General features: G+C 36.6%; 3 protein-coding genes across 4 annotated transcripts; 1 reads left to right on the top strand and 2 right to left on the bottom strand.

The window, feature by feature from the left end:
- Positions 1 to 1,089: 1,089 nt before the first annotated feature.
- On the top strand, positions 1,090 to 4,128 carry LOC136238369 (coiled-coil domain-containing protein 134-like). Of its 2 annotated transcripts, none has more exons than XM_066028809.1 (6): positions 1,090 to 1,241; positions 2,836 to 2,957; positions 3,012 to 3,096; positions 3,395 to 3,468; positions 3,530 to 3,637; positions 3,909 to 4,128. In XM_066028809.1, exons 2-6 carry the CDS (start codon positions 2,850 to 2,852, stop codon positions 4,062 to 4,064), a joined length of 531 nt encoding a protein of 176 aa, XP_065884881.1. In that variant the 5' UTR covers positions 1,090 to 1,241; positions 2,836 to 2,849; the 3' UTR covers positions 4,065 to 4,128. The 2 variants fall into 2 exon arrangements, with proteins under 2 accessions (XP_065884881.1, XP_065884880.1); XM_066028808.1 differs by having other exon boundaries at positions 1,090 to 1,479.
- A 451-nt stretch (positions 4,129 to 4,579) lies between these two features.
- LOC136239087 (uncharacterized) lies at positions 4,580 to 11,024 on the bottom strand. The gene is made up of 3 exons (XM_066029824.1): positions 10,274 to 11,024; positions 5,001 to 5,073; positions 4,580 to 4,722 (listed from the first exon to the last, which is right to left on the bottom strand). Exons 1-3 carry the CDS (start codon positions 10,919 to 10,921, stop codon positions 4,688 to 4,690), a joined length of 756 nt encoding a protein of 251 aa, XP_065885896.1. The 5' UTR covers positions 10,922 to 11,024; the 3' UTR covers positions 4,580 to 4,687.
- A 5,866-nt stretch (positions 11,025 to 16,890) lies between these two features.
- Positions 16,891 to 24,438, bottom strand: LOC136238574 (uncharacterized). Its single transcript, XM_066029133.1, has 3 exons — positions 23,686 to 24,438; positions 17,096 to 17,198; positions 16,891 to 17,039 (listed from the first exon to the last, which is right to left on the bottom strand). Exons 1-3 carry the CDS (start codon positions 24,379 to 24,381, stop codon positions 17,011 to 17,013), a joined length of 828 nt encoding a protein of 275 aa, XP_065885205.1. The 5' UTR covers positions 24,382 to 24,438; the 3' UTR covers positions 16,891 to 17,010.
- Positions 24,439 to 24,450: the final 12 nt, after the last annotated feature.

The raw sequence follows: 24,450 nt of genomic DNA, 5'->3' as shown, positions 1-24,450 counted from the left end.
CCACCCAAGAAGCAGGTTATGTTGGTCCAACTGATTAATAGTTTCCTAAAGCATTTAGTGTTGTCAGCAAATGCAAATAATTTACTTATAATCTTATGAGCATTGTTGGAAATCTTAAAATCTGAAGATTTTGAAATCTTGTAGGAAATTTTTGCTCCCTTGACTAAGCTTGACTATGCTTTCACTAATTTCACCTATTATTGCAGCGCCCGACCCCATAAAAGGGGTTAGGTGCTGCGAGACCGGTCTTATCCTGGCATGTCAGCCATATATAGAGAGAGAACCTTGATGATGAAAATATGTATATGTATGACATACAGAAACTAAATTGTAGTGTGTCCTCGGGCACATGCAACCACAACATGGAAAACCTTAAGGTGTAATAATATGCATATCATTTGTACAACTGTATTATGTGATGGTAGTGCTGGTATATGCTCACCACGTTAGCTTCCCATCCACCAGCCGCATCTGGTTACTGCAGTTACTGTCAGTTTAATATTCCATTATTCCGTATTTTTCCGGTTATTTTTGCATACTGTACAGGCTCATTAAAATGGATCTTGTAAGGTTACCAGCTCACGTGTCAGTGTGCTATCAAGTTGGCATGTTTTTATACAGCTCTTTAGGGAAAATAATGGCTCGAAAAGCTTGCAATCTTATGATGGAATATTGGAAATGGACCACCCGCGCCCACCCTCGCGCCTACCCCCACCCACCCGCCCGAATGCAATTAGCTATGCCTGGATGTACTGAACAGAGAATTTTGCCTCGGTTTTTGTTCAAGAAAGGTTTGCCCCTACAATGCTATTGTAGTGACGTAACTGACTTTATATAGTGTATACCGTGTTTTTCAGGTTTCTGGCGAAAATCAAAGCATTAACGTGATCAAACACGTGATCCGTGCTTCGAACTAGCAAGGCTTACATAACTTGCAGCATACTAGCAATACTTGAACATGTACAATGATCGGCAAAAGGTGCGAATATTCACTTTAAATGCCTTGCAAGTTCGAGATATTTTTGAATTACAGATCACGTGTTTGTACTTTGATTTTCGCAAGAAACCTGAAAAACACGGTAATGTAATATTGTGATTGTACTGAGTGCACGTGCATGGGTTGTGTCATTCCATCCTAGCTGTTTGCTGTAGTTGCGTCAGTGATGGGTTGATTATGAATTGTTAATCTTCTTGTTGTGAACTAGCTATACACGAGATATTACAGCTATGCATTTCTAAGTGTGAGTTTTTAAATAGGCAGTGGATACTGAACTGAAAGTCGGTTCAATAAGCCGTACTGGCTCAGCTATTGAACCGACAATAAAACTTCTGGTATACGGAGATAACTGACGGAGATGAATATTCCGTGCACCATTAGTTGTTTCTTGGCTTTGTCCTTTTGCGTCTTTTCGTATGACTTCACCACAGGAGAGGAATTGCCACAAGAAAATGAATCGATAGAACGCAGCTACAAAACATGTAAGTGTAGCATAACGATTATTCTAATATATTGGGTCGATAATTATTAATGCCACCTAGCCCCGCCTTCGTGGTTCCCCGTTTATTAATCACTATCCCACAAGGCTATAAGGCCTGTGATTGACATATACATGCCCCAGATCTGGGGGTTTAGCGATGCATTGCAACAAAGGATCGAGTTACTCAAATGGAAGGAAGGGATTAGACCTACAATTTCGCCCCAGGGTAGGAAAATTATATTTAGAGTTGGGTCAAATCCCTTCCTATTCCCCCTCCTTGCCTGCATGGGGGTAGGTGGGGCAAAACTTTGATAGGTGCATTACAACTTGTAAGCTGCACAACATTTATACCAAGGCATTTTATTGTAGAACTGCAGCTGAACTGGTCTCGTGTAGCCAGACCCTTTTCTTTCTTTTGTGTGGGGGTAGGGAAAGAAAAGGGTCTGGTAGTATAGCATCATTGTTGGCCTATCCCGAGATTGGGGGATTCTACTGCACAGTTTCCAGATTGTTTAGTGGTGCAAATGACATGTTTTGCTAATCGTTGTGCTATTTGCATTTGATATAAAATGTGATCTATTGATCTTTGCATCATTTACATTCTATTACCATAGCTACTACTTTTATATCTATGGCAACAGAATGCAAATGATACAACGATTAGCAAAACACGTCATTTGCACCCACAAACGATCCAGAAGCTGCGCAGTAGAATCCCTACAATATCGGGATAGGCCAACAACGATGCTATACTATGTTCACCAGACCCTTTTCTTTCCCTGCCCCCACACAAAAGAAAGAAAAGGGTCTGTCTATGTGAGACTACAGCTGAACAATCATGAAGTCAGTAGTGGTAATCTACACATGCTAGGTAACTTTGTAGTGAAGAAACTTAACGTAGTTAATTGAACGGGATTGTTCCATTACCAATGCAATTGCAATATTGTTCGAACTTTTCACCTTGCTCAGTAGCCAGCTCAGTATGCATTCATAGCTGTAGTATAAACAGTAGAACCTTGCAGTTTATCCAAATGCTAGTGAGTGTTCTATTAGAGTAGTTGACTGTTTATGTTATTACTTTTTCTGTATCAATTTTTTAAAGTTGCAAACCTTTCTGTGGTCTAAATACTAGGGTGGTCCCCAGGGGTTGGCTATACTATACATACTGATGGTGAAATTGGAATACAAAGAAACTTAATTGATAGAGGTGGCTTTATGAATAAGGAAACAAAGCACACCTTGCCATTTTTGACAGGGTCCCTACAATAAGATGGTCTTGTTTAAGAGGTGACCACAATTGAGTGTCCTGGTAGTATGTCATGATCATGTTTACATATTAGTCACTGATATTCTTCAGATAACAAGTTATTCATGCAGAAGAGAAAGGAGCAGATGTATGCAGCCCATAATGTGTGGGAGATGGATGACTACTCTAAGAGATACTCAATGGTGAAGGCTCTGCTCGAAGCATTATTCCCAGTATGTGTGAGGCCTGTGTTATTAGGCTGTTGTGTGATTGTTCTGTCTTTGTAGGTATTGAATAATTCAAGAGATACGATTGTTGATAAGCAGTTTGATCCAACTGGGTCACTTCCTAAGGAAAAAGATTTACTTGATGGTCAGTGTAGTTTATGTTGAACCTACGTAGCTGTATATTGGTGACCTGGTGTCAGTTGGGAAGGAAATGCCCAATTGTCCATCTGTCGCATAGTAATGTTGGACTCTCTATCTGTGAGACGTGGCAAAATCCTCTCGCGGGTTACTAGTCCTTCCCCATGATTTGCCTGTATGAACTCTACTATCTAAGTGTTGTGCTAGTCCTGATTCACTAGGCAGTAATATCTGCTACAGCTGCTGGAGGCTTTGTTTTGTGGTTTTTAAGGTGTATTTATGTATATTTCTGTTGGTTCTTTTAGCTATCAGTTCTGTGTTTGAAAATGTTGCATTTTTTGGAGACCTACTGATAAGAATGCATGACATGGTGCAACAGGTTAGTGTAATGATGGTATTCCCTTAACAGCGTAGTATTATCCTTCTTGTACAAAGTGTAGATTTACAACAAGAACACGGAGTGGCATCCTATTTTGAAATGGAGTGTGGAATTCTGTAACTCCACCTACCTCTATAAGGAGACTGCGCACCAAAAGCACATTAACATTGTGAGTCTTAAAACATGGTACCATGTAGTCTTGAAATAGAAACACTATTTGAATAAAAAGCCCATCCCAAATGAAACCCCTATGGCATAGATGTCACAAAAACCTGTCTTTGTTTCAAAAACAAGCATTTTTGGTCCTGCAACTTCTGCTAACCATTTTTGTTTAAAAATTGAAGTATTTTTTTTGGTCTAGTTTGTAGAATTTAGCACCCATGGCTTCTATTAAAGACTACATATTGCTGCAATTATAGTTTATATTTAATCTTATACAGTTGTCAATGGAGATTGGGTACATTCCAGTTGAGCCTGACTACTATAATCCTTTCAAGGAGAAATCCCGACCAAACCCAAAAAAGAAAAAGAAGTCTTTAAAGAGCAAAAACAAACGAGAACGTAAACCAAGACTCAGCAACCATATAGAATTATAAATTGAATGTACATGAAATTAATTCAAGTCCAGTTATAGCAATTTATGTTTTGGTTATGCCAGTATTGCCAGTTTTAAGTGCAAGTAAAATAGCCTCCAACAGAAATTACTGTGATCCAACCTTTTCTCTGTAATTCTACGTATTTCTTAGGATACTTGCATTCCTCTGTTGCCTAGGAATCAAGTCACCACCTCGTCAGGGATTTTTTTACTGCATTCAACACAGAGTTGTACCAAGAGTTCATAATATTAAAAAAAATTATGAACTCTTGGTTGTACCGTCAACAGGTTTGTCAGCCTTGTATACATTATAATGATGATGTGTTCTGACACTCAAAAATATTGGAAATTCAGTCATCTGGTTAGTCTGGTATCACCGACCCTATTTTAGGCACTTATAAATGCCTAAAATAAGGTTGGCGGCACCAGACTATTGTCTGGTAGGAATTTTCGAGTTAAGTTTCAATTTGCAGATTTTTGGACATTGCACATAAAACCTGCAGCAGTTATCTTTTTGGACTTTTTTTTGACATTTGAGAAAATAATGAAAGAAATATTATGTACATGAGCATTAAAAATATACATATATTAAATATTAACAATTGGACTAAACGATTGGATGGTTTACTTGTCACTGTCAACCAACATGTCATCCACACCTGAAGAATGAGAAAGAAATATTAACACACAGTTCAACCAGGCCACCTATGTGACCAAAAGAATGGTCATTAAAAATATGAGGTGGTCTTTTTGATGAGGTCACAAAGTACACCTTAACTATGTTGGGGGATCTGGCCACTATAGTGAGGTGGTCTTATTAATGAGGTCATGAAGTACACCTTAGCTATGTTTGGGGCCTACTTGACAATATCATGAGGTGATCTAGTTAAAGAGGTGGTCACTAATATAAAGGTTTCATTGCCATGAAGCCACTTACCATAATTCTCATCATTCTCATCCAGGCTCACTAGGTCTACAGCCTGCGTCAGCGATAGCTCCGGTGCATTGTGCTATAAAAATAAAGCAATTAAATATTGATTCTACACATGCTTCATTGTTAATTAGAGGTTTACAAAGCAAGTGCTAAGTTTATGTGTAAGCTAGCTAACAGGCGATGAAACAATTAAGGGAGATTATCACTTGAAGTCAAATTTTTCATGTAGTCAATCCCTCAATTTAGGGAGGTATGGTCTATTTTGACTAGAGTGCAACACGCAACTTAGGTGTTTATTAAAGTACCCCATTATTTCAACTTTTCCATTTGTGCAAATGTCAGTACTGACTGTATGTCATTGGCTTTGTGTGTTGGCTGTGATGTTATCACAATAATGAAACAGGAGTACATCACGTTTTACCGCTAATATTCAAACTGTAAGTTGATAACATACACACTCTCACTACCACTTTGAACCGGCACCATCCACACATGCTAATAAATATTTGGAACTGAATAGATGCCAGGCTATTTAAAACCGTGGGTCTACAGGAAATAAATATCCAGACTACAATACGGATAAACACTGTTATACCTAATACCATATCAGTGACACACACGGTTTAACAAAACATTCTTTCACCACTAAATGCGTGTCACCAGATTTTAGATGAGCAAAGTACATAAACTGTATGAAAAAAGAAAAAAATTTTAAATTTAGCGTAAGTGTGAACTATAAGCAGAACATCAAGTTTCTATTACTGCAACAGGATATTCTTATAGATGAATAATTTCATGCACTACAATAACATGTAAACAGCTTTATACAACACTAAAGAGTACTTTTGAAATGAAGCAATAAATGGCAGATGTTGTCTTTGCTGGAACTTGACGGCATTTTCAATTTAATGAGCATCCATTATAAGATCACACGTATACCACTGGATTCAGTAACGCATTAGGATTCTAATGGCGCTCAGCTTAAGGCCATAGCACTAAGTATGGCAGAAATATTTAATGAAGCAGTGTACAGCCATGGTGGACATTTGATGAAGAAGGCCATTTTCTAAGTGATGTGATGAAAGACGTTGTACCCAACTACATCAATGCTTGCTGCAATTTTATTATGGAGTTCATAGTGAGTAATGTAGTGGCTGTGGGATCTTACTACAATTAATACTTGTAAAGTTATTGTAGTATGTATATAGAGGCGTGTGTCAAAGCCTAAAATACAGGCTTACCAGGTTCAAAGGGTTGAACAATTTCAACAACCAGACTCAATGCCTGCTAATAATAGTTATATGGCTTGACTGAAGGTAAGTAAAAAGTATTGTAAAAATATTCAAACTGATAATTGCATAGCTACATAGAACACAACTAAATTATAAATGACCAGTGGAATAGTTACAGTAGCAGTATAGAATCATACAATACTTCATCAGTCAGGGTGGCAAGTGATGATAAGTTTGTGGTCAAGTTTAGAGATGACAAAAGCAGCTGACCCAAAACTAAGAAAAGAGGCTTAATGTGTTCATAAACCTTTAAAAAAACTGAAATTGACTTTGGGCAATTGCAAATGATAATGGGATAATAGTACACTGTATAGTATGCTGAATATAAAGTTGCAAATTAAGTGCATGTATACTTTTTACTTTTCAATATAAAAGTAGTATGGTGAGTTTAACATGCAAATATCATGGACTATTTACTGTGAAATAAATCATTACAGATGTTAGCGTTGGGCATCATACTGGTATGACAGTAATAAGATGATATTACTGGTGGCAGCAACAGATACCACCTACTTATATGAATATGAGGAAATACAGCTGCTTCTTGTTGCAGTTACATGCTTTTACATGTGTTTAGAATCAGTGCCATAATGCAGTTGTCAATCAGTATTTCAGCCTTCTTGTACTAGCAAACAAGCCTATCTCATACACTACTACGTGAAACGATGCACTAATTTATTAGAATACCTGTGCTATATGCAGTACTGCGGGATAAACAGCCTGGCCTTTATAAATTTCACCTCCTTATAAGCTTTCTTTCGTTAGCACTTGGCATCTCCATAGGTTAGGCAACCTCTTTGTGCTAGTAAATAACCTTCATCCTTATTTTTTTTTTGCAGTGTCAATACCACAATAATTGTGATAATAAACTCCCCAATAGCCATGGGAGGAAATTTTTAATATCGCCCAACCCTACTACAGTCAGCTAGTTAGTATACATGATTGCATAACTAGACAGATGCTAAAAGCATTGCAGGGTGAGCCTGATCTCGAAATAAATAGCTATTTAATGCAATCGACTAAACATACAATGACAGTTAAATGAAATGAATGGTTCTGATCAAATCAATTTTAAAAGGTTACTTGAAACATTTAAACTATTACATGAAACATACTATGGTTGGTGGAAGCTGTGTAAATGAGTCTTTTCCATAATGACGTCACGTCGATTTTCTATTTGGGGGGTATACTCTTATATTTTCGAGTATATACGTTGCAGCCATACCAGGTTACTTGGCTTCTATATCATCTTTATTAACAGCTAAATGAAAAACTTGTCGTCATAGAAAGCAATAAAGGAATGTTATTCTCAACCTTCAAAACCAGCCAAAATTTTCAAAACCCACATAAACAATTTAATTCCACTGCGTTATACCCATACCTGTTACTTTTAGCTTGATATCTTCTTTCTGAATCACACAAACCATCAATCTTCATTTGTCGCCCAATATTAGCTGTACTTGAAAACATTAGAATGCCCCAAATAGAGGTCACCACTTTTCGTCATTATGGAAAAGGTTTATTGATGATATAATTGTATTGTAATGGGAAAAATTGAATCACTAGGTATTTGTACACGCTTACAAACCTTGCCTTTCTTGATTGGTTTCCCGTTCTCTTTTAAGTCTGTCACGCTTTTTTCAGAGCCTCTCTTCTCTTTCACTCGCAGTTTCAACACTTGTTGGCACATTATTAGCCATTGCACAATAATGTGCCATGTGCACAAGCTAAAAAACATCAACTTTGAAATGGGTCACCACAACTTTGATAGGTTACATTTCTGGTGACTTCCTGTGTTGCAAGATTCTGCAATTCTCTGTATGTGCCATGTGCATGAGAACATGTGATGTGTGCTTTTGCTCACGTGGCAGTTGATGGATTTCCGTGTTCTTTGTGTAAACTTTAGGTTACGTGACAGTCTATGGTTGAATCGACTATCGCCAGTGTGCGGCATACATGTCTAGAGTGGTATAAATACATGATCAATAGCTAGTTATGTTTCGGAAAGTTAGTGTAGTGGCATAGCCAAGGGTGGGCCTGGGTGAGCACGTGCCTATCCAAATTTCCCTGGGACAGCGGTGCCTGCTCACTAATGATATTACAGACAAGAAACGAGTAGTGCATACCTTGGCAGCACCATAGTTTCATTGTAAATCAACAGCTGATATCAAAACAAGTTCAATAATTACATCACGTGATCCAAGTAGCTGAGATGCTTTCTAATTAATGCATGGCATCACGTGATCCAAATTTTAGGCGGGGGAAGAAAAGCACGAAGAAGAAGGAATCCACATCCGGAATACTCAGTTGTGAGGAGCAGCACGGATTCTGTTGTTGACAAGGTTATAAGTGACCCGAGTGATAAATGAAAAATTAAACTTTCCCATGTTAGACAAGTCAGTTGGAGATAAAAGATTCAGTGGTGACTGAATTAAGCCATACGACTATCTTAAGAGTCAGGCTGGAGTAGAATGAGTTGTGTACAAGTGCAGATGAGCTAAAAGAGAACAAGACAAGGAGGTGCAATGTAAGTTAGTTTTCATTTCTAGCTTCTATATCATTCATGCAGTTAGACTAGTGAAATAAGCTGCAGGAACAGCAGCGTAGCATATTATTAGCTAGCTAGATACATTTATGCACTTTTGAAACCAACTGTACATAGAATCCACTAAGGACGGACTTGCATTTTGTGCTAGTTAGCTAGTTGCATGGGGTGAAATGTGTGGGTAAGTGTGCCCACCCATCCCTGAAGGGCTGGCTACGCCACTGAGTTAGTGACTAAGAAAATAGTCCAGGCTTCTATGTACATATAATAACTGGCTTTGTGTTCAAACAACTGTTTATGAATCCAACAGTTAGGGTTTCTACACTGTTCCAGTTAGTTGCCAAATACGGTATAAGCTATGCAGGTAATTAAACTAGTTAAATTTTTAGGGGTTCACTGCACTTGCCTGGACTCTAAGTTATCTGGAAATTACCAGTAAGTCACTATGTACCTGGTTGGGGATTTTTTCAATGCTGATAATTCTAAATTCCAGACACCACTACACAGGTTTTCAGCCTTCTTGAGGATGAGATAATATTTGATAAAGAGTAGCCACATCATGAACTACTTAGATTGCTGGGTCATTTTCACACATTTTCCGATAAATCTCACAAATTCTTTTGACAATTCACATGAGTGACCCTGTATATAAAGGTCTTTTGAAAACTGTGAGATTCATTTCATTGATCTCAAAACTACGTGCTGGCAGAGGAGGTACGACACACTTTAAGTGCTATCAAAAAGAATAGTTAATTGCATATTTTGACTTTTAAGCTGATACTTAATCTGGCTTTAGGAGACCTTGAATGGAATTTCCAGTGCTATTCTCATCCATTGTTGCTGTTTGCCCTTCATTTTGTACGGTGAGCTGTTCATCACATGATGATGTCTCCAATCGCCCTATGTATTTAATATCAAACCAGTGGGGTTCAGTGGGGTTCACTGCGCCATTAATTACGCATAAGAAAAGCATTCAATTGGCACCAAGTTTTCAATGAAACTCTCCTAAAGTCGATTTTCAATTGCTCTATACAAATCCTATGCGCTCACGTGAGTGTGTCGTACCTCCTCTGATGTGCAGGTCGGCGGTTCATTATTTATTATAGCTATGTTACTAATTTTTAAATCCATGACCCCCACAACAACTATTAGAGTTAAACTAAGGGCATGAAATATAATATAAAAGCTCCATGTGTTATGACTCTGAATAAGGTTATTGCTAGAAATAGTGCCTCCTACACATTCACGTGATAAAATGTTCACTTTACAGCATAATGAATAAAACCATGAGAAGAGAATTTGCATGCAGGCGGGAAATGGGAAACAAATGAATTTTCTTGGAGTGGCCTTACGTGTATATACACACTCTACATAATTTATAGTGTAACAGACAGCCGTATATATGTGCACTGAGAATGAGAGCAATTGGTTTAACTCACTGCTTGTCTGGTCCTGTGGTGGTGTCGCCTCCTGTAGCACATGAAGATAACCAAACTCGCCACCACTACACCAACCAACAATAGAACAACAAACACTGACAATAAGACGTAGAGCCCAGTGCTGCTTTCTTCATCATTATCTCTATTGTCTGATACTGTCTTTGTGATATTTACTTGTGAACCATATTCATTTCCAAATCGTCTAATTTCCAAATCATTATCTTCCACCAAAATCACCGGTAAAGTGACGTTCGCGGTGTCAAGACGCCTCAAATGATCGACTGTGTCTTCAGTCCGATATATCACTGCCCTCCCGCCCTGCTCTTTCACTTGTTCAGCCAGCTGGATTATACTAGTACTGCAGTTTTCTTCTTCGTAATAAACAACAGTGCATTCCTCAAACTTCGGTAGAGGAGCATGACAATCTTTGAGAGGATTTCCTAGCCTTGAATATATGTCAATGTCACACAACTTTGGATAGTCTTGTCTACGTAAGGAAGGATAAGAAACGCCTTCTACGGACATCGAAACTGATGATTGGTTAAATATTGTCACTTCAACTTCATCGTGGAAGATACTAGAGTCGATGTTGCTCGCTGAACCTGAACGATCTGTGAGAATCGCCAGTAAGATTGCCACTGTTATCATGATCCCTTTTGATTGACTTCAAGAGAAAAGGACTTGGCACAGGGGTATATCATCTATTAACTTGTGTGACCGCGCAAAGGCGCGTGCTGTTTTATAGCGCAAGCGCTCATTTCTTGTAATACCAAAATTAACCGTTGCCCATAGCAACCTGAATTTTATTATTTTTTATTATTATTATTATTATTATTAATGCTTTACAATGCAACATACAATTACAATTATACATGTGTAGGTGGGTATAGATGAAGAAAAAGTTGCATTGATGGTCTGCCAGCAACCTGTGCTGGCAGCCGGGAGTTAATTAAACTTATGTAGTAAAGTTAATTGTCAGTCCAGAATCATAGCACTTGCTGCATCTACAGCAGTAATGATAGGTGCAGGGATTGTCAAGAGAGAAATTTGTGGTGAAGTGTTGCCATAAATAGTTCTGAATAGTAGCTTTGATGACTGGTAGGGACTGGTTGATGTCAATGCAAGGTAATTGGTTCCATATCCTGGGGATTCTATTAAAGTAAAAGTTTCTGGCATAGTTACTATTAGTGCGGACATGATTTAGTTTGTTAGTAGACGAAGACCTGGTGTTGGAAGAGCTAAATGATATGTAGTTGTATATGTTAAATTGAGAAGATGGCTGTTGTAAAGCTTTGACAAGGAACATAATATCATAGAGATCGAGCATATACATTAGAGGTAAGATACCTAACCGGCAGTGTTGGGCAAGTTACTTTTTAAAAGTAACTAGTTACATATTACATATTACTTGCAGCTGAACTATTTAGTTACAGTTACATATTACCCATAAAATAAAGTAACTGTAATAATATTACATATTATATTACTTTGTGTCCATAGCCTTAAGCTGTCACGTGTGAAACTACCACCTTATCACGTGACACGATTGCATTGTTGGACAATGTGCAAGTCTTGATATAAGTAAGTAGCTGGTGAATAAGCCTCACTTAGTAGGCTTCATTACTTCGTTGTGGCTAGGCGTTACTCAGTGGGTTACTAACGAGATTAGTAACTTCGTTACTTTTAGTAATAATATTACGTAATATTAGATTCGTTACAGTAACTATATTACTTAGGTAACGCGTTACATTTGCAAGTAAAGTAACTTGAGTTATATTACCTGTTTTTATAGCGTATTTCGTTATATTACTTTGTTACCACAAAAGTAATAATATTACGTAACGCGTTACATAAGTAGCGCGTTACTCCCAACACTGCTAACCGGAGTAAGCGTGTTTTATAGTCACTGACATAATCAGCTAGAATGAACTTGGTGGCTCGTCTTTGTACTTTTTCAAGAATAGTGGTATCTTTGATCATATAAGGATTCCACAATTGTGAGCAATAAGTTAACTGAGATCTCACTAGAGTTAAATAAAGAAGTTTTCTGGCTCTGATAGAATGGCAGCTATGGAAGACACGCCTCAGCAGTCCTAAATATTTATAGGCTTTAGCAGTTATGATTTGATAGTGCTTGAACCAGGACATATCTGATGAAAGCTGCAAACCTAAGTCACGATGAGAAAGAAGCTGTGGGAGTGGGCAGCCATCAATAGAATATGTGGTAGTGAATTTACTGTTGAAACTCAGGTGGATGCATTTGGGTACACTGAATCTAAAATCATTGTTAACACTCCAGGTGAATAAATGGTTGAGATCTTCTTGTAAGCACAGTTGGTCAGAAGAAACAGCAATACTTTTAGATAGTTTGGTATCATCAGCAAACTGGAATATACTTGAGAATTTTATGACAGATGGTAGGTCATTGATGTATAGCAGGAAGAGCAGTGGGCCAAGGGTGCTACCTTGAGGCACCCCAGACAGGACAGGAAGTAAGTTGGAAATGGAATTACAGATTCTTACACATTGTAGACGATTATGTAGATAACTGCTGAACCACTTATGGAGATTACCGGAGATTCCACAAGACTTCAATTTATTTAGCAGTTTCATATGTGGAACACTGTCGAAGGCCTTGCGAAAATCCAAATAAATAGAGTCTATTTGATGGCCTTGAGTGGTGACAATTTTAAATTACTTGTAGGCGTTAAAGTAACTTCTTTGTTCTTTTATCCTCCAAGTTTTAAAAAGATAGCATAGACTAGGTCACGAGATATAGGTAGGTATGCGGGAGCTTGAACCCGGGCCCCTAGCAACCTGAATTTTGCATAATATGTACTGTGAGGTAACAATATCTAAAGTAACTTCTCCAAATTTTAAAAGGATAACATATAGCTATGTGTTATAAGATATGACATCTTGAAGTTTGTGGTTTTCCCATACATATAGTACGTATTTTATTATTATTATTATTATTTATTGTTAACCAGCAGGACCCTCCAGGGGTAGCTAGCTATAATGCTGATGTGCAATTTACATGTGTACAATTTCAATTAGTTACTTAACTCGAGACTTAACTATATAAGTATGTACAATTACTTATTTATATACATATGTACAATTACAATAATAAACTATAAATGTTCACGTTGAGCTGAACCCTCAAAAACATTTAATAACTCATGGATGATGCAATGGCACACGATCTTGAAATTTGGTTCATTTGTAGTACTACTTAGCCCGCTAAAAATATTTCAAAATCTTTTTTTGTTCAAATGTTTGACTGGCCAATCAAAATTTTCACAATACATTTCCCATGACAGTGTCCATTACAGCCCTTTCCAGAACTTGTAATGGAGCCAAACCGTACATGTCTGTTGTTGACACCTTTGCTGTTACCAATAATCATCTGGTTGGCTGAAATGCTAACTCTGTTGAGAAAAAATCTACTTTTTAATTTTTAGCTGTTTTCCAGGATTCAGCTCAACATGAACATACTATAGTTATCCATGTGAGGGGGCAACGGTTGTCTATTCTGGGAAATCACTTAATTTCAATGTATAGTTACAAACACCAAAAAGAAATTATAGCTATCTCAGTTTTTACATAATTTGTAGGTGTGAATATCAACAATAATCTCTCCAAGTTTTAATGGATACCATAGCTAGCTATGTACTGTAATTTTTTTTCGTCAAAAATAATTTTTGTATGCAGAACTTGTACAAAAATTTCTTGCACAGAAATTTTTACATAACATCAAACTACTCTAATAAAACAGTCATTCACGTAAATCATACGAAAATATTGTTACGCAAAAATTTGTATCTTTTTGCATGAAAATAAAAATAATTATAGTAGGTCATATGATATGACATTTTTTTAATCCCATGATTTATGTGATTCCCAGAAGGGGTAACTGTTGCCCGACAATGTATGGGAAAATTACAACTTCAAAATGTGATATCTCATGACTTACGTATATAGCTATGCTATCCTTTAAAAAACTTGGAGAGGTGACTTTAGATATTGATGATCTAACACCAACAAATAATGTAAATTTAGGTTGCTAGGGGCAACAGTTAATCATTTTATTATTATGAAAATTAATTTGTCTATTAGCTAATAACAGTAACAAGAATTCTAAAATCTTTTTGTAACATTAGGAAAATTATTGCACTGGCAATGAATTTATAAACAAGCACTTTTGACTTATTTACAACAGAAAAATAAAGATCATATTATGGACACCTAAGCACGAGTTAAGCCTTACTATACACAAAAGCCGCATGAGACCTGTAACAGTTCTTAGCAGTTCATTCAAAACAGTTAAACATTTATTTAAATATGGTTACCTTTAAAATGTATCTAAAGTAATTGTTGAGAGAAAATGTAGCAGATTGTATCATGCTTTGATTTGTTGGGCACAATACACTGGATCATTTCACAACTAGACACCAGCCTATAGCAAAATATTCTAAACCCTGCATGCCTTCAAAATCCACCTATATCCTTCATCCTTGTACTACATTTCTACGTAACATAATACAGCTGTACTTTAAAACTCAGAGTAGCTATACACAGGCACCTTAGCTCTCACGCATTATGTGTGAGGCACACACATACATTTGGTAGTTATCTCATATCTAGTTTTCCATTGTGTATTGCAATTCATGACAAAAACTGCTTCTCTTGTAATTAAAATCAATGTAAAACATTTAAATACCTCCTTTATTAATGGTTATCAAATTGCAGTTGACAAGTGAACAATATATACCAGCTTGAAACAAATGGCTGATTGTTTGTGGTTCTATTATTTAACGACCAATGATAACAAATTTATAGAATTTTGCACTTAGCACAGAAGAAAATCTATTAGAAAAGGATGCCACTCATACATATGAACATGCATATCTCACTCATATAACCTCAGATGTCACAATTATAGGTTAATTAAGGTCTCTGAAAGTTTATGCATATTATGCACCTGCTGCTTAAGAATCTGAAGCCATGCAGAGCAAGGTTTAATGAGTAATTAGTGCTGCTTATTAGAGATTACATTTTACAAACTAATTCTTGCATGCCATGGTTATATACAATAACAACAACAAATATAACAACTTTATGGATTGCCTTATTGTTAACAATCATTAACTAAAACTAATTTAATATTTGGAACCCTACAATAACAATAACTTTTGACTAAGATGAAAATACCTAACAATTACAACCCTATACACTCCAATCTCAGGGGCAAGGATCCACGGTTGGAACATGATGCTCAGTATTTCACTGAAAGATTGAGATATAGCTAGCTACTCTAATATAGCAGTCAAGTATACCCTAACAGAGCATTCATATAATTATTCATACATGTACATGTAGCTATTAACAGATCTATTAATACATGAGAAGAGACTTAAGCTACTCACTTTAGCTAGCTAGCTATATTGTTGGAAATGATGTTGCTATATAGTATAGAAATAGCTATAGTAGTTGCATGGCTTTTTGTGTGCCAGAGTTAGTAGAGGTAGAGTCATATCAGCAGTCATATAGCTATTGATAATTGTATTTATGTAGCTATACATAGCTAGCTACTTGTAAATCCATCTATATACTGGCAATTCCAATGTGAGTGTAGACTCTCCTAAGAATGCTAAATACTCTTAGAGGAGTCAGTCTAGGCCCGTGTTGAATTTCAGGGATGTTGATTGAAGAAGGAATAATTCTAGACCAGACATTGTAGCCAAATGTGGGTCATGCAAACCTGAGCTTATACTGCTACATGTAGCCATGCATGAGAATAGATATAATATAAATAGACTTCACATCCTTGATATGTGTGTTATCTATATTAGCTTAGAAATCATTCCATTTGTCAGTATGTGGATTTGTGTCTGTATATGTGTAGGCAAGACCCATTATAGCTATATAGCCATGTCCCAAAAAAATGACTATCATTATGAAAAAATAGCAATCTGTTGAGTTTTGGACCATTGAAATATAGGTCTCTTGAGCTCAGTGGCTGCATGGAGGCTGCACCCCAGCTGGCATTTTGTAGTTAGTATATAGTTTTTCCCATACATTGCCAGGGCCCTATAACTGGGCAATCACATACATAATGCATGGTTCAAAAAACTCTTATGACTTATATGCACTATCCATTTCAAAATTCACACCTACAAGTAATCTAAAATTCTGGTGGGGGCATGGTTATTATTCATTATGGAAGTCATTTACACGATGACTACTTGAGCTCATATATTATGTCCTCTAAGTTTACTAACTGGCATACAAATGATCGCTTGAATTCTCCATTGACTTTCAAGTTTGAATCACAAATGAGGACTCCTTTTAATGAGCCTTAAAATAGCTATCTTTCTCAATAAAATCAAAAATTAAATCAAGAACTCAGTTGCAGTGAAAATCCTCATCAGCAGCTGCATGGTACATGGATGCATGGCACTGTATAGCTAGAACGTAATCTAAGATGACATAAAATACTGAAGACTGCACTATGAAATGTAGCTATAGTTACAAGGAGGTTAAGAAAAGGCAGCAGTTAGACTAGTACTGCTAACACAATAGCTAAATGCTTGCTATAGCACTACAAGCAGCTATACTGCATGGCCATCATGTGAATGAAAGAAAATTCAGTACATAATATAATAAAGTGTTTAGACTGTGTATAGCTATATGTACAACTGTAAAATACTAAGTGTTGACAGAATGAGCAGTTTTCACTTGACATTTTCAACCAATAAGTCCCCTACACCAGGAGATAAATATAGAAACTATATTATGTAGTCTATGAGAATTTCTTACCATCGCCTTCACAATTTCCACCATTATTCTCTTCTACAGTAGAATCACCTTTAATAGTCGTCGAATCTCCAGTCTGCGACATCTTGATTTCTGTTCCATTGTGCTATAGAAAATAAACAGGCAAATGGCTGATATACAGTTGAAAAATGTAATTATCATATTTTGTGTTCATAAAAGTGTATTAGCAACAAAAAAACAGAGGTATTCGGGTGGGGGGTGCTGAAGTACTTTGCTCCGACCCTTTCCTCCAAAATTTTTACTAGTTTTAAGCATTGATGATATATAGCCTATGGAAAGACCAAGGCAAAGAGCTAATCACTTCTAAGAGGTGGTCAAATTATATTAGGAGCAAAGTTTAAAATTCTACTAAAATCTAATAGAACATCCAGTCAACTAAACTAAATCAAAAGTTATTCAGTAAAACTCCTCTACACTATATAATGGGAAAATGACAAGTGCATGTGTGAGCTAAAATTGAATCTCTTCTTGCATGACCTGCATGTTGTGTACTGCTATCTCACCAAACATCCTGCTGGCCATAGTTATTATATATCTTTATGTGCTGAATCAACTATTTATTGGTGCTTTTGAAAAGATATAGCTTCTTTAGGTTAAACATATAGTAGGCATTTTCAGTTTTAGCTATATACTTGATACCTGGGTTAATGATTTAGTCAACCCAGGCATCATATCAAGCATATAGCTAAAACTAAAAATGCCTACTATATGTTTAACCTAAAGAAGCTAGCGGCAAAAGGGGACAAGTGCCATTTGAAAAATAAGGTGACTATGTGGTGGGCATTAAATACTATTTTGGGCCATAATTGAATTGTAATTTTTCAAAGACTGAAGTAAATTTGAGACTGCCTTGAACTCAGTATCCCCTTTATCCACTGACCCTTCAATTCTAGCAAAATGATTTTATATTTATAAAGTTATAACCAAGCTACAGCTTCAGGATAAATGCAGCCCTAAACCTCCTTATATATACACTGACGATTCTACATCCTTGACCAAGCTCCACATGCACATGTATCTAACTTTAGTGCAAACAAAACATCATGACTACAGTATACACCTCTTCTACTTGTATTATTGTATTTAAGAGTACCATATAACTAAATGTATAGCTATTTCTTTATCAACATAAACAACTAAAATATGTCATCATGACCCATTTCAATTTCCGAAAGAGATGACAATCAGAGCAAGAGAAGAGCAATTCCTGACCATGCAAGAGCTAGTGATTCTAAAGGGAAAGTGAATTGAAGGGGCCACATTAACCTCCCCTTGTGAAAATAAATTGCAAATACCTGTAATCTTTGAGAGCAGTTACGACATGATAGCCACAGCTGCTTTTTTGTGCTTTAATCATTTCACTATAAATATCATATAACTTTTGGAGATTGCACTCCCAGAAATTAAACTTAAACCACATTGCAGGACAGCTAATACTGCACTGCTATACATGATCATTATTTCAATATGAAGTGGCTCACAATATATTTATTAAATAAAATAACTCAAAATTGTTACCAAAATTTCCTGTGGGGCATGCCCCCAACCATTCTAGATAGTGAGCGTGCATAACAGTTCACACTGTGCTAGTTGTTTTAACCTATACCACTTTTTACACCCCCACTATAAATGCCCCCTAGGTATTGCTTCATTTCAAAGGCTATTTTCACTGTGTTATTACATTAAGTTGACACTTACAGATTTAAGAGATAAACAGTGTGACCACTAACCACTAAATAGCTATCTATACCTTGACTTCTTGTTACAAGCGTTGTCCAATAAAGTGGAGCCATCACTTATAGAACTTAGTACATATAAAGCATTGTGCCTGCTAATTCTTTATGGATTAGCATAACAGTGGTGGATGAGTTTCTGTGGTTTTGATAGAAATTTCCTTTTTATTAAATTTAGCTCTTAGCTCAGTCACAGTGTAACTTGCTGTGTTGGCATATATCATAGTAAACACTTACATACCACTGTATTTCAGGTAGCATGCATGCAAGTACACTGAACTAACATCCATTAGAGCGGCCTCAGAATCACTTTACTTTTCATCCCTCACTGCATTAAAAATCGAGATATTCTAATAGAGCAGTCAAGTAACTATATACTCTAATAGAACAATCAAAGCTACAGCTTAGTCACACAACTTTTTCCCTACAGTTAATTTGTTTGTTTCATAGTTTAAAGCCTAAAATCTGACCTCAAAGCTTCTAAATGTTTTGGAGGCATGCATATGTCTTCAGAGGCCCTAAATAATTTTTCAGAAACCCCCTTGTAAAATCATAGATCCGCCACTGTATATAATGATAAAAAAATTATCCCTTAAAATTTTTAAAGTTCTATAGTTAGCCCACTGTATACATACAGATGTTCAAGGGATGTAATTTTCATGGACTCTGATATACAGTAGCTGTCCACAAAGTAGGCTTGTACCAATTATGCCAGCATAATTTTGAGCATACCTCTGGTTATTAGGTGCATGCGCTTATAATTTTCAGGGGAAATATTTGTGAAATTTACCATGCTTGTTAAGCACATGCGCTTTTAAATTACGGTAAGGAATTTCTGCTAGGAGGGAATTAGTTGTACCCATTAGTTTTCAAGTGATTTGAACACCAGTTAATAGTTTGCTTCAGTTGTGGAAACGGAAATCCTTAGAAGCCAGGTAGTAGCTACAGCTATCATTATTACAGATGGTAGTATCTGCTAGACACGGGGCTGGCGAGGCTTCGAGTGTGCTGTGACATGTCTGATTCATTCTGACAATAATTCTACGTAGTACGAGGTGGCAGAGGCAATTTCAACCATATGCGCTTAACAAACAGGTGTCTAGCACAAGTCTACCATATGCACTTAACAGGCAATATGCGCTTAATAACCATGTGCGCCTAATAACCGGAGTCTACGGTAATAGGCTAGCAAAAGCATCAAGCATTATGCTAGTGTGATAGGATGATTTTCAAGATTGTTAATTAAAATGCTTGTGCCAAAAATGCAGCAAACATGAACACACTACACATTATTACTGTAATGTTATTATTTTTAGTGTTTCTTAGCTGATTATTCACATTTTGTGAAAATATACTCTAATAGAGCAGTCACATACTCTAATACAACAGTCAGGAAAGACTGATATGCTCTAATAAAACAGACAACTATAGAGCATAATCTAGCATATTATTGAGTATAATAGGACGAGGCTTTGAGCACTGCTTGAAAGCATAATAGGCTATTCTCAAACTCAAGCCTACCGCAAACTTTTCATCCTTGAAAATTATCAAGCTTAGCTCTATGCTATAGGCAACCTGAGTAAAAAATGAGAGATCCACAAAAATGAAAATGCTGAAATTTGTTAATCTATAAAAATTATGCCCGTTAAAAATTTGTATAATATGTATGTGGTACATTGTTTTTGTACATAGTCAACTGTAGTACACCAGGAGGTACTGGAGGGCGAACACAGAGGGTAGAGCCTGTACAAGGTTTTTACCACTAACCTAGGAGCCTAAGCAAAAATCTTTCGGTAAAGTGAAATGGGACTATTTTGTAAGCATTTACAATGAGCCTTTTCCATAATTATGTCAGAAAAACAAAATTTAAGCCAAAGTTCATTGTGGCAGCACCACGTTGCACACTGAACTGAACCTTGATTAAGGCAGTTAGTTTCAGACAAGTAATAAAGTATTGAGTTATATGTCACACAAGTGTTGTGGTGAGAAAAAGTATGCTAAAAGAGCTGAATTCAAGGGGAATCCTATTTGTTTGCTTACTTAAGGGGAGGAGTTGTACTTATTTGGATGTAAAAAACATTAAAAAATTCCATTCCGCCATTCCAGTATTCCATTCCACTGTTTATACACTCCTCTGTATATTTTGGAAAATCCACGTAAAATTAATTAACACATGCTGGATAAAATTGTGTATCCATTGTTTCACTTAATAATGCAGACACTTTGCTAAGGTTCCAAAGTCTTCCTTAGCACAATGGAAAATCAGAATACTTTGATTATCAGGACACTCTTTGTCGCGGGTTACAAGGTGTTTACATTACACAGGTTCCATTGTAGAGGGTTTTATTACGCGTGTAATTGAGAAGTGTATCTTATAATAGCTAGTGCCAACAAGCAGATAATTTGACTAGATGATTTAGTAAATATGTCTGGTGGCCTTTATTCCAATTGTGTGTGCATTTGGAAATTACACCAACAAGAAACGCCCATCAAAAACTTATTGTATTGTCAACTTTTAACTTCACTGTATATATAATTTACAAGCACCTGTTTGAGATGTTATCTGTTACAATAAAAACTCTTTTTCTTTGTGGAATCTCAGGTGTCTGAACCCCTGCACAGTGCCATCTGGTATACGAACATCTGAGAAACATATTACTATATACGTACTCTTAGAGCGTTTGTACTGACACAAGGTTAACAGAAACTCTTAAGATGATTTTGTAGCCTAGGAGCTCTATATACAGTGACTATACTCTGTGTGATTTTTCTTAGTTTACAATGTGCATTTTGAGCTACAGTACAGATCAAATTTCACACAAAATTCATACTTTTGATGTTACTTGTATTTATATGCACACAACACATTACAACAGCTTTATATCTGAAAGACAGAGCCCCCCCCCCCCCCCCCTCCTATTAGGAAAACTCTATGCATGCTAAGAGTATTGTAAGTAGTGACATTCACTACTTTCTTGTAGTGAACGTCACCACTAGGTAGTGATTGTCATTACTTTTTTATGCATCACTAAAGTCATGACAATATAATATTATGCTTCAGGTAGTACTCAACAAGAATTGACATTAGCATTGATCTCTGTTCACCACCTCCATCTTGAACTGGATGTGCTCCTCGTCTTACCAGCTCCCTTGCAGCCCCCATTAGCCCCAGACCTACAGTTGTGGGAACTTTATTGAGCATGAGCAGAGAATAGGAAGAACTGTCACCTTCATTAAGGAGTCACTAGTGATATTACATACTCCAAAATAACAGCCATTTATTCTAATAGAACATTCAAGTAGATGCTGTACGGAGGTTATTTAGCCCTTCAACTCGATTATTTTATGGGTAAAAATGTCAAGAATGCAGCTATGGTTGACAAGTCACTATCATACATAATACTGTATCATACAGATCATGAAGGCTTGTCCAGAAATATCACCCATAAACTTTTCCTTCATGACAGCTTGGCAACATTGGTCAGGCATAATTAAACCCAGCTAAGCAAAAGTCATCATTTTTACAAAATTCCATTTCGCCATAAAAACATATGAAGGTAAAAAATATGTGTTCCGCATTAAACATTTTAAATCATTTTGGTATGCAATGAAACCAAAAACCAAGAAAACCTAATATACCATTGGATTAGTTAATGATCAATATACTCTAATTGAGCAGTCAAGTACTTCATATACTGTAACAGTCACTAACACATAATTATTGAAAATCATGTGCATAAAACTATTTTAATGATAACAAAGTGACATCTTTACAGTATAATCATTTTGAAACTTTTGGTTTCCTGACCAAACCAAAGTTGCTGCCTGGATTTTTTTTTTCAAATTAAATAAGTAAAAATCTCATCATAACATCATGTAAACTTCATGTAAAGAGCCTTGTAACTAAAACTAGTGAACTAGCACAAATTTAAATTGCAGTAAGTTTTACACTGAAGTTGAAACAACAAGATATTTGATTTGTACACTGGGGTAAATTACAGGTGCTTAATTAATTGATCGCAACTCACATCTGAAAAAGGCTATGAAGGCTTAATCTGTTTACTATGAACACAACTGAAATCCATATCAAAGTGTAGTGGTTTCCCTATATCCCTCCATGTATACAAAGAAAAAAGGCATTCCAACAAAGAAATGATAGTGGTAAACTTTATTTCTACTGCATCATAATGTAAAAAGGCTATTTTTGGCACTCCACTTCTTTGTTACTATAAATAACAGAGAAATGGAATCCGAGGAGGTTTTTGCTTGATTGGTCATAAATGTGCCCACTAAGCAACTCTAACACTTCCAACAAGTAACTATGGAAAATTATATAGTACATACTGCTGGACTGATGCTTTCAGCTAAGCACACTTGGCTATGGTTAAAGCTGATAAATCTGGCTGAACAAGTGTGTCATGATCACCTAGGAAGAACTGATTCACATACGCATGCAGTACCACTCTAAAACACATTCAAATACGTGGGAAATTTCCCTAGACTCCTGTGTATAATGCATGATGATAGCCACTCAATAAGCAGATGGAGCTCCCTCTCCCGCATTCTTTGCCCCTGAAAAGTTTATAACCGACTAGTGATAACAATATCTTGACAGAATTATGAATAGGTAGTTATATGACTAGTTAGACTGAGAAATAAATAACTTTGAAACAGATAAGGCTTCTACATTGCTCCAGTTGACTACACTAAACCATCCACCATGGAAGTAACAAATTGTAGTTACATGCATCCTATGGTGTACAGCCACACAACATGATAACAGATGGTTGAACAAAATACTCACAGAATAACAACTATCTAGCTTATCTAATTTCTCACCATTTGTCTGGTCCCTCGGCGGTGTCGTTTGTAGCACACAAAAATGGCCAAACTCAATACCAATATACCAGCCAACAGTAGGGCAGCAAACACAAGCCCTACAATGGTGGTTCTCTGTTCATTATCAAATCCACTGTCTTGTTTAGGTGGTCCGGTGGGAGGCAGTGAAGTCTGTGTGACATTTATATATTGGAAATATTCGTACTGATATGAGTGTCTAATGACATATTGTGGATCTTTCACCAAAATGACAGGTATACTAACATCTGCGGTGCTCGAAAGAATCCTCAAATCTTCAGTTATGTTTCGGGTATGATATATCATTACTTCCCCGCCATTTCTCTTTACTCTTTCAACCAACTGGATCAGTCCAGTTGTACAGGTGTCTTCGTAATATACTAAGGTACAATTGCTTGATGGCACTAGTTGAGGAGACCGAGGAGGAGACAGGATGCACTGTGCATCTGTAGGTGTCACAGTGTATATTTCTAAGCCACATCTTTTTTGATAGTAACTCCGTATTGTCAGCGATGAAGGATAAGAATAGCCTTGAAGTACAACTGGATCAGTTGCGCGGTTGTAGACCGATACATTAACTTTATCGTAGAGCGGGTAGACATAGTCAACGCCGTGGCTGTTTGCTAAATCTTTAATTGTCAGCAGCAAGAAGGTCGTCAGTATTACCATAGACTTCATAATCGCTTTCTGCGAACATTGAAAGATCTTTGTGTACTACAACTGCGCATGCGTGAAACATGTGCGTAG

The sequence above is a fragment of the Dysidea avara genome, chromosome 11, assembly GCF_963678975.1.
Source record: "Dysidea avara chromosome 11, odDysAvar1.4, whole genome shotgun sequence".
Classification (NCBI taxonomy): Eukaryota; Metazoa; Porifera; class Demospongiae; order Dictyoceratida; family Dysideidae; genus Dysidea; species Dysidea avara.
Note: the sequence above shows the minus strand (reverse complement) of the source record. Positions and strands in the feature narration are given on the sequence as shown.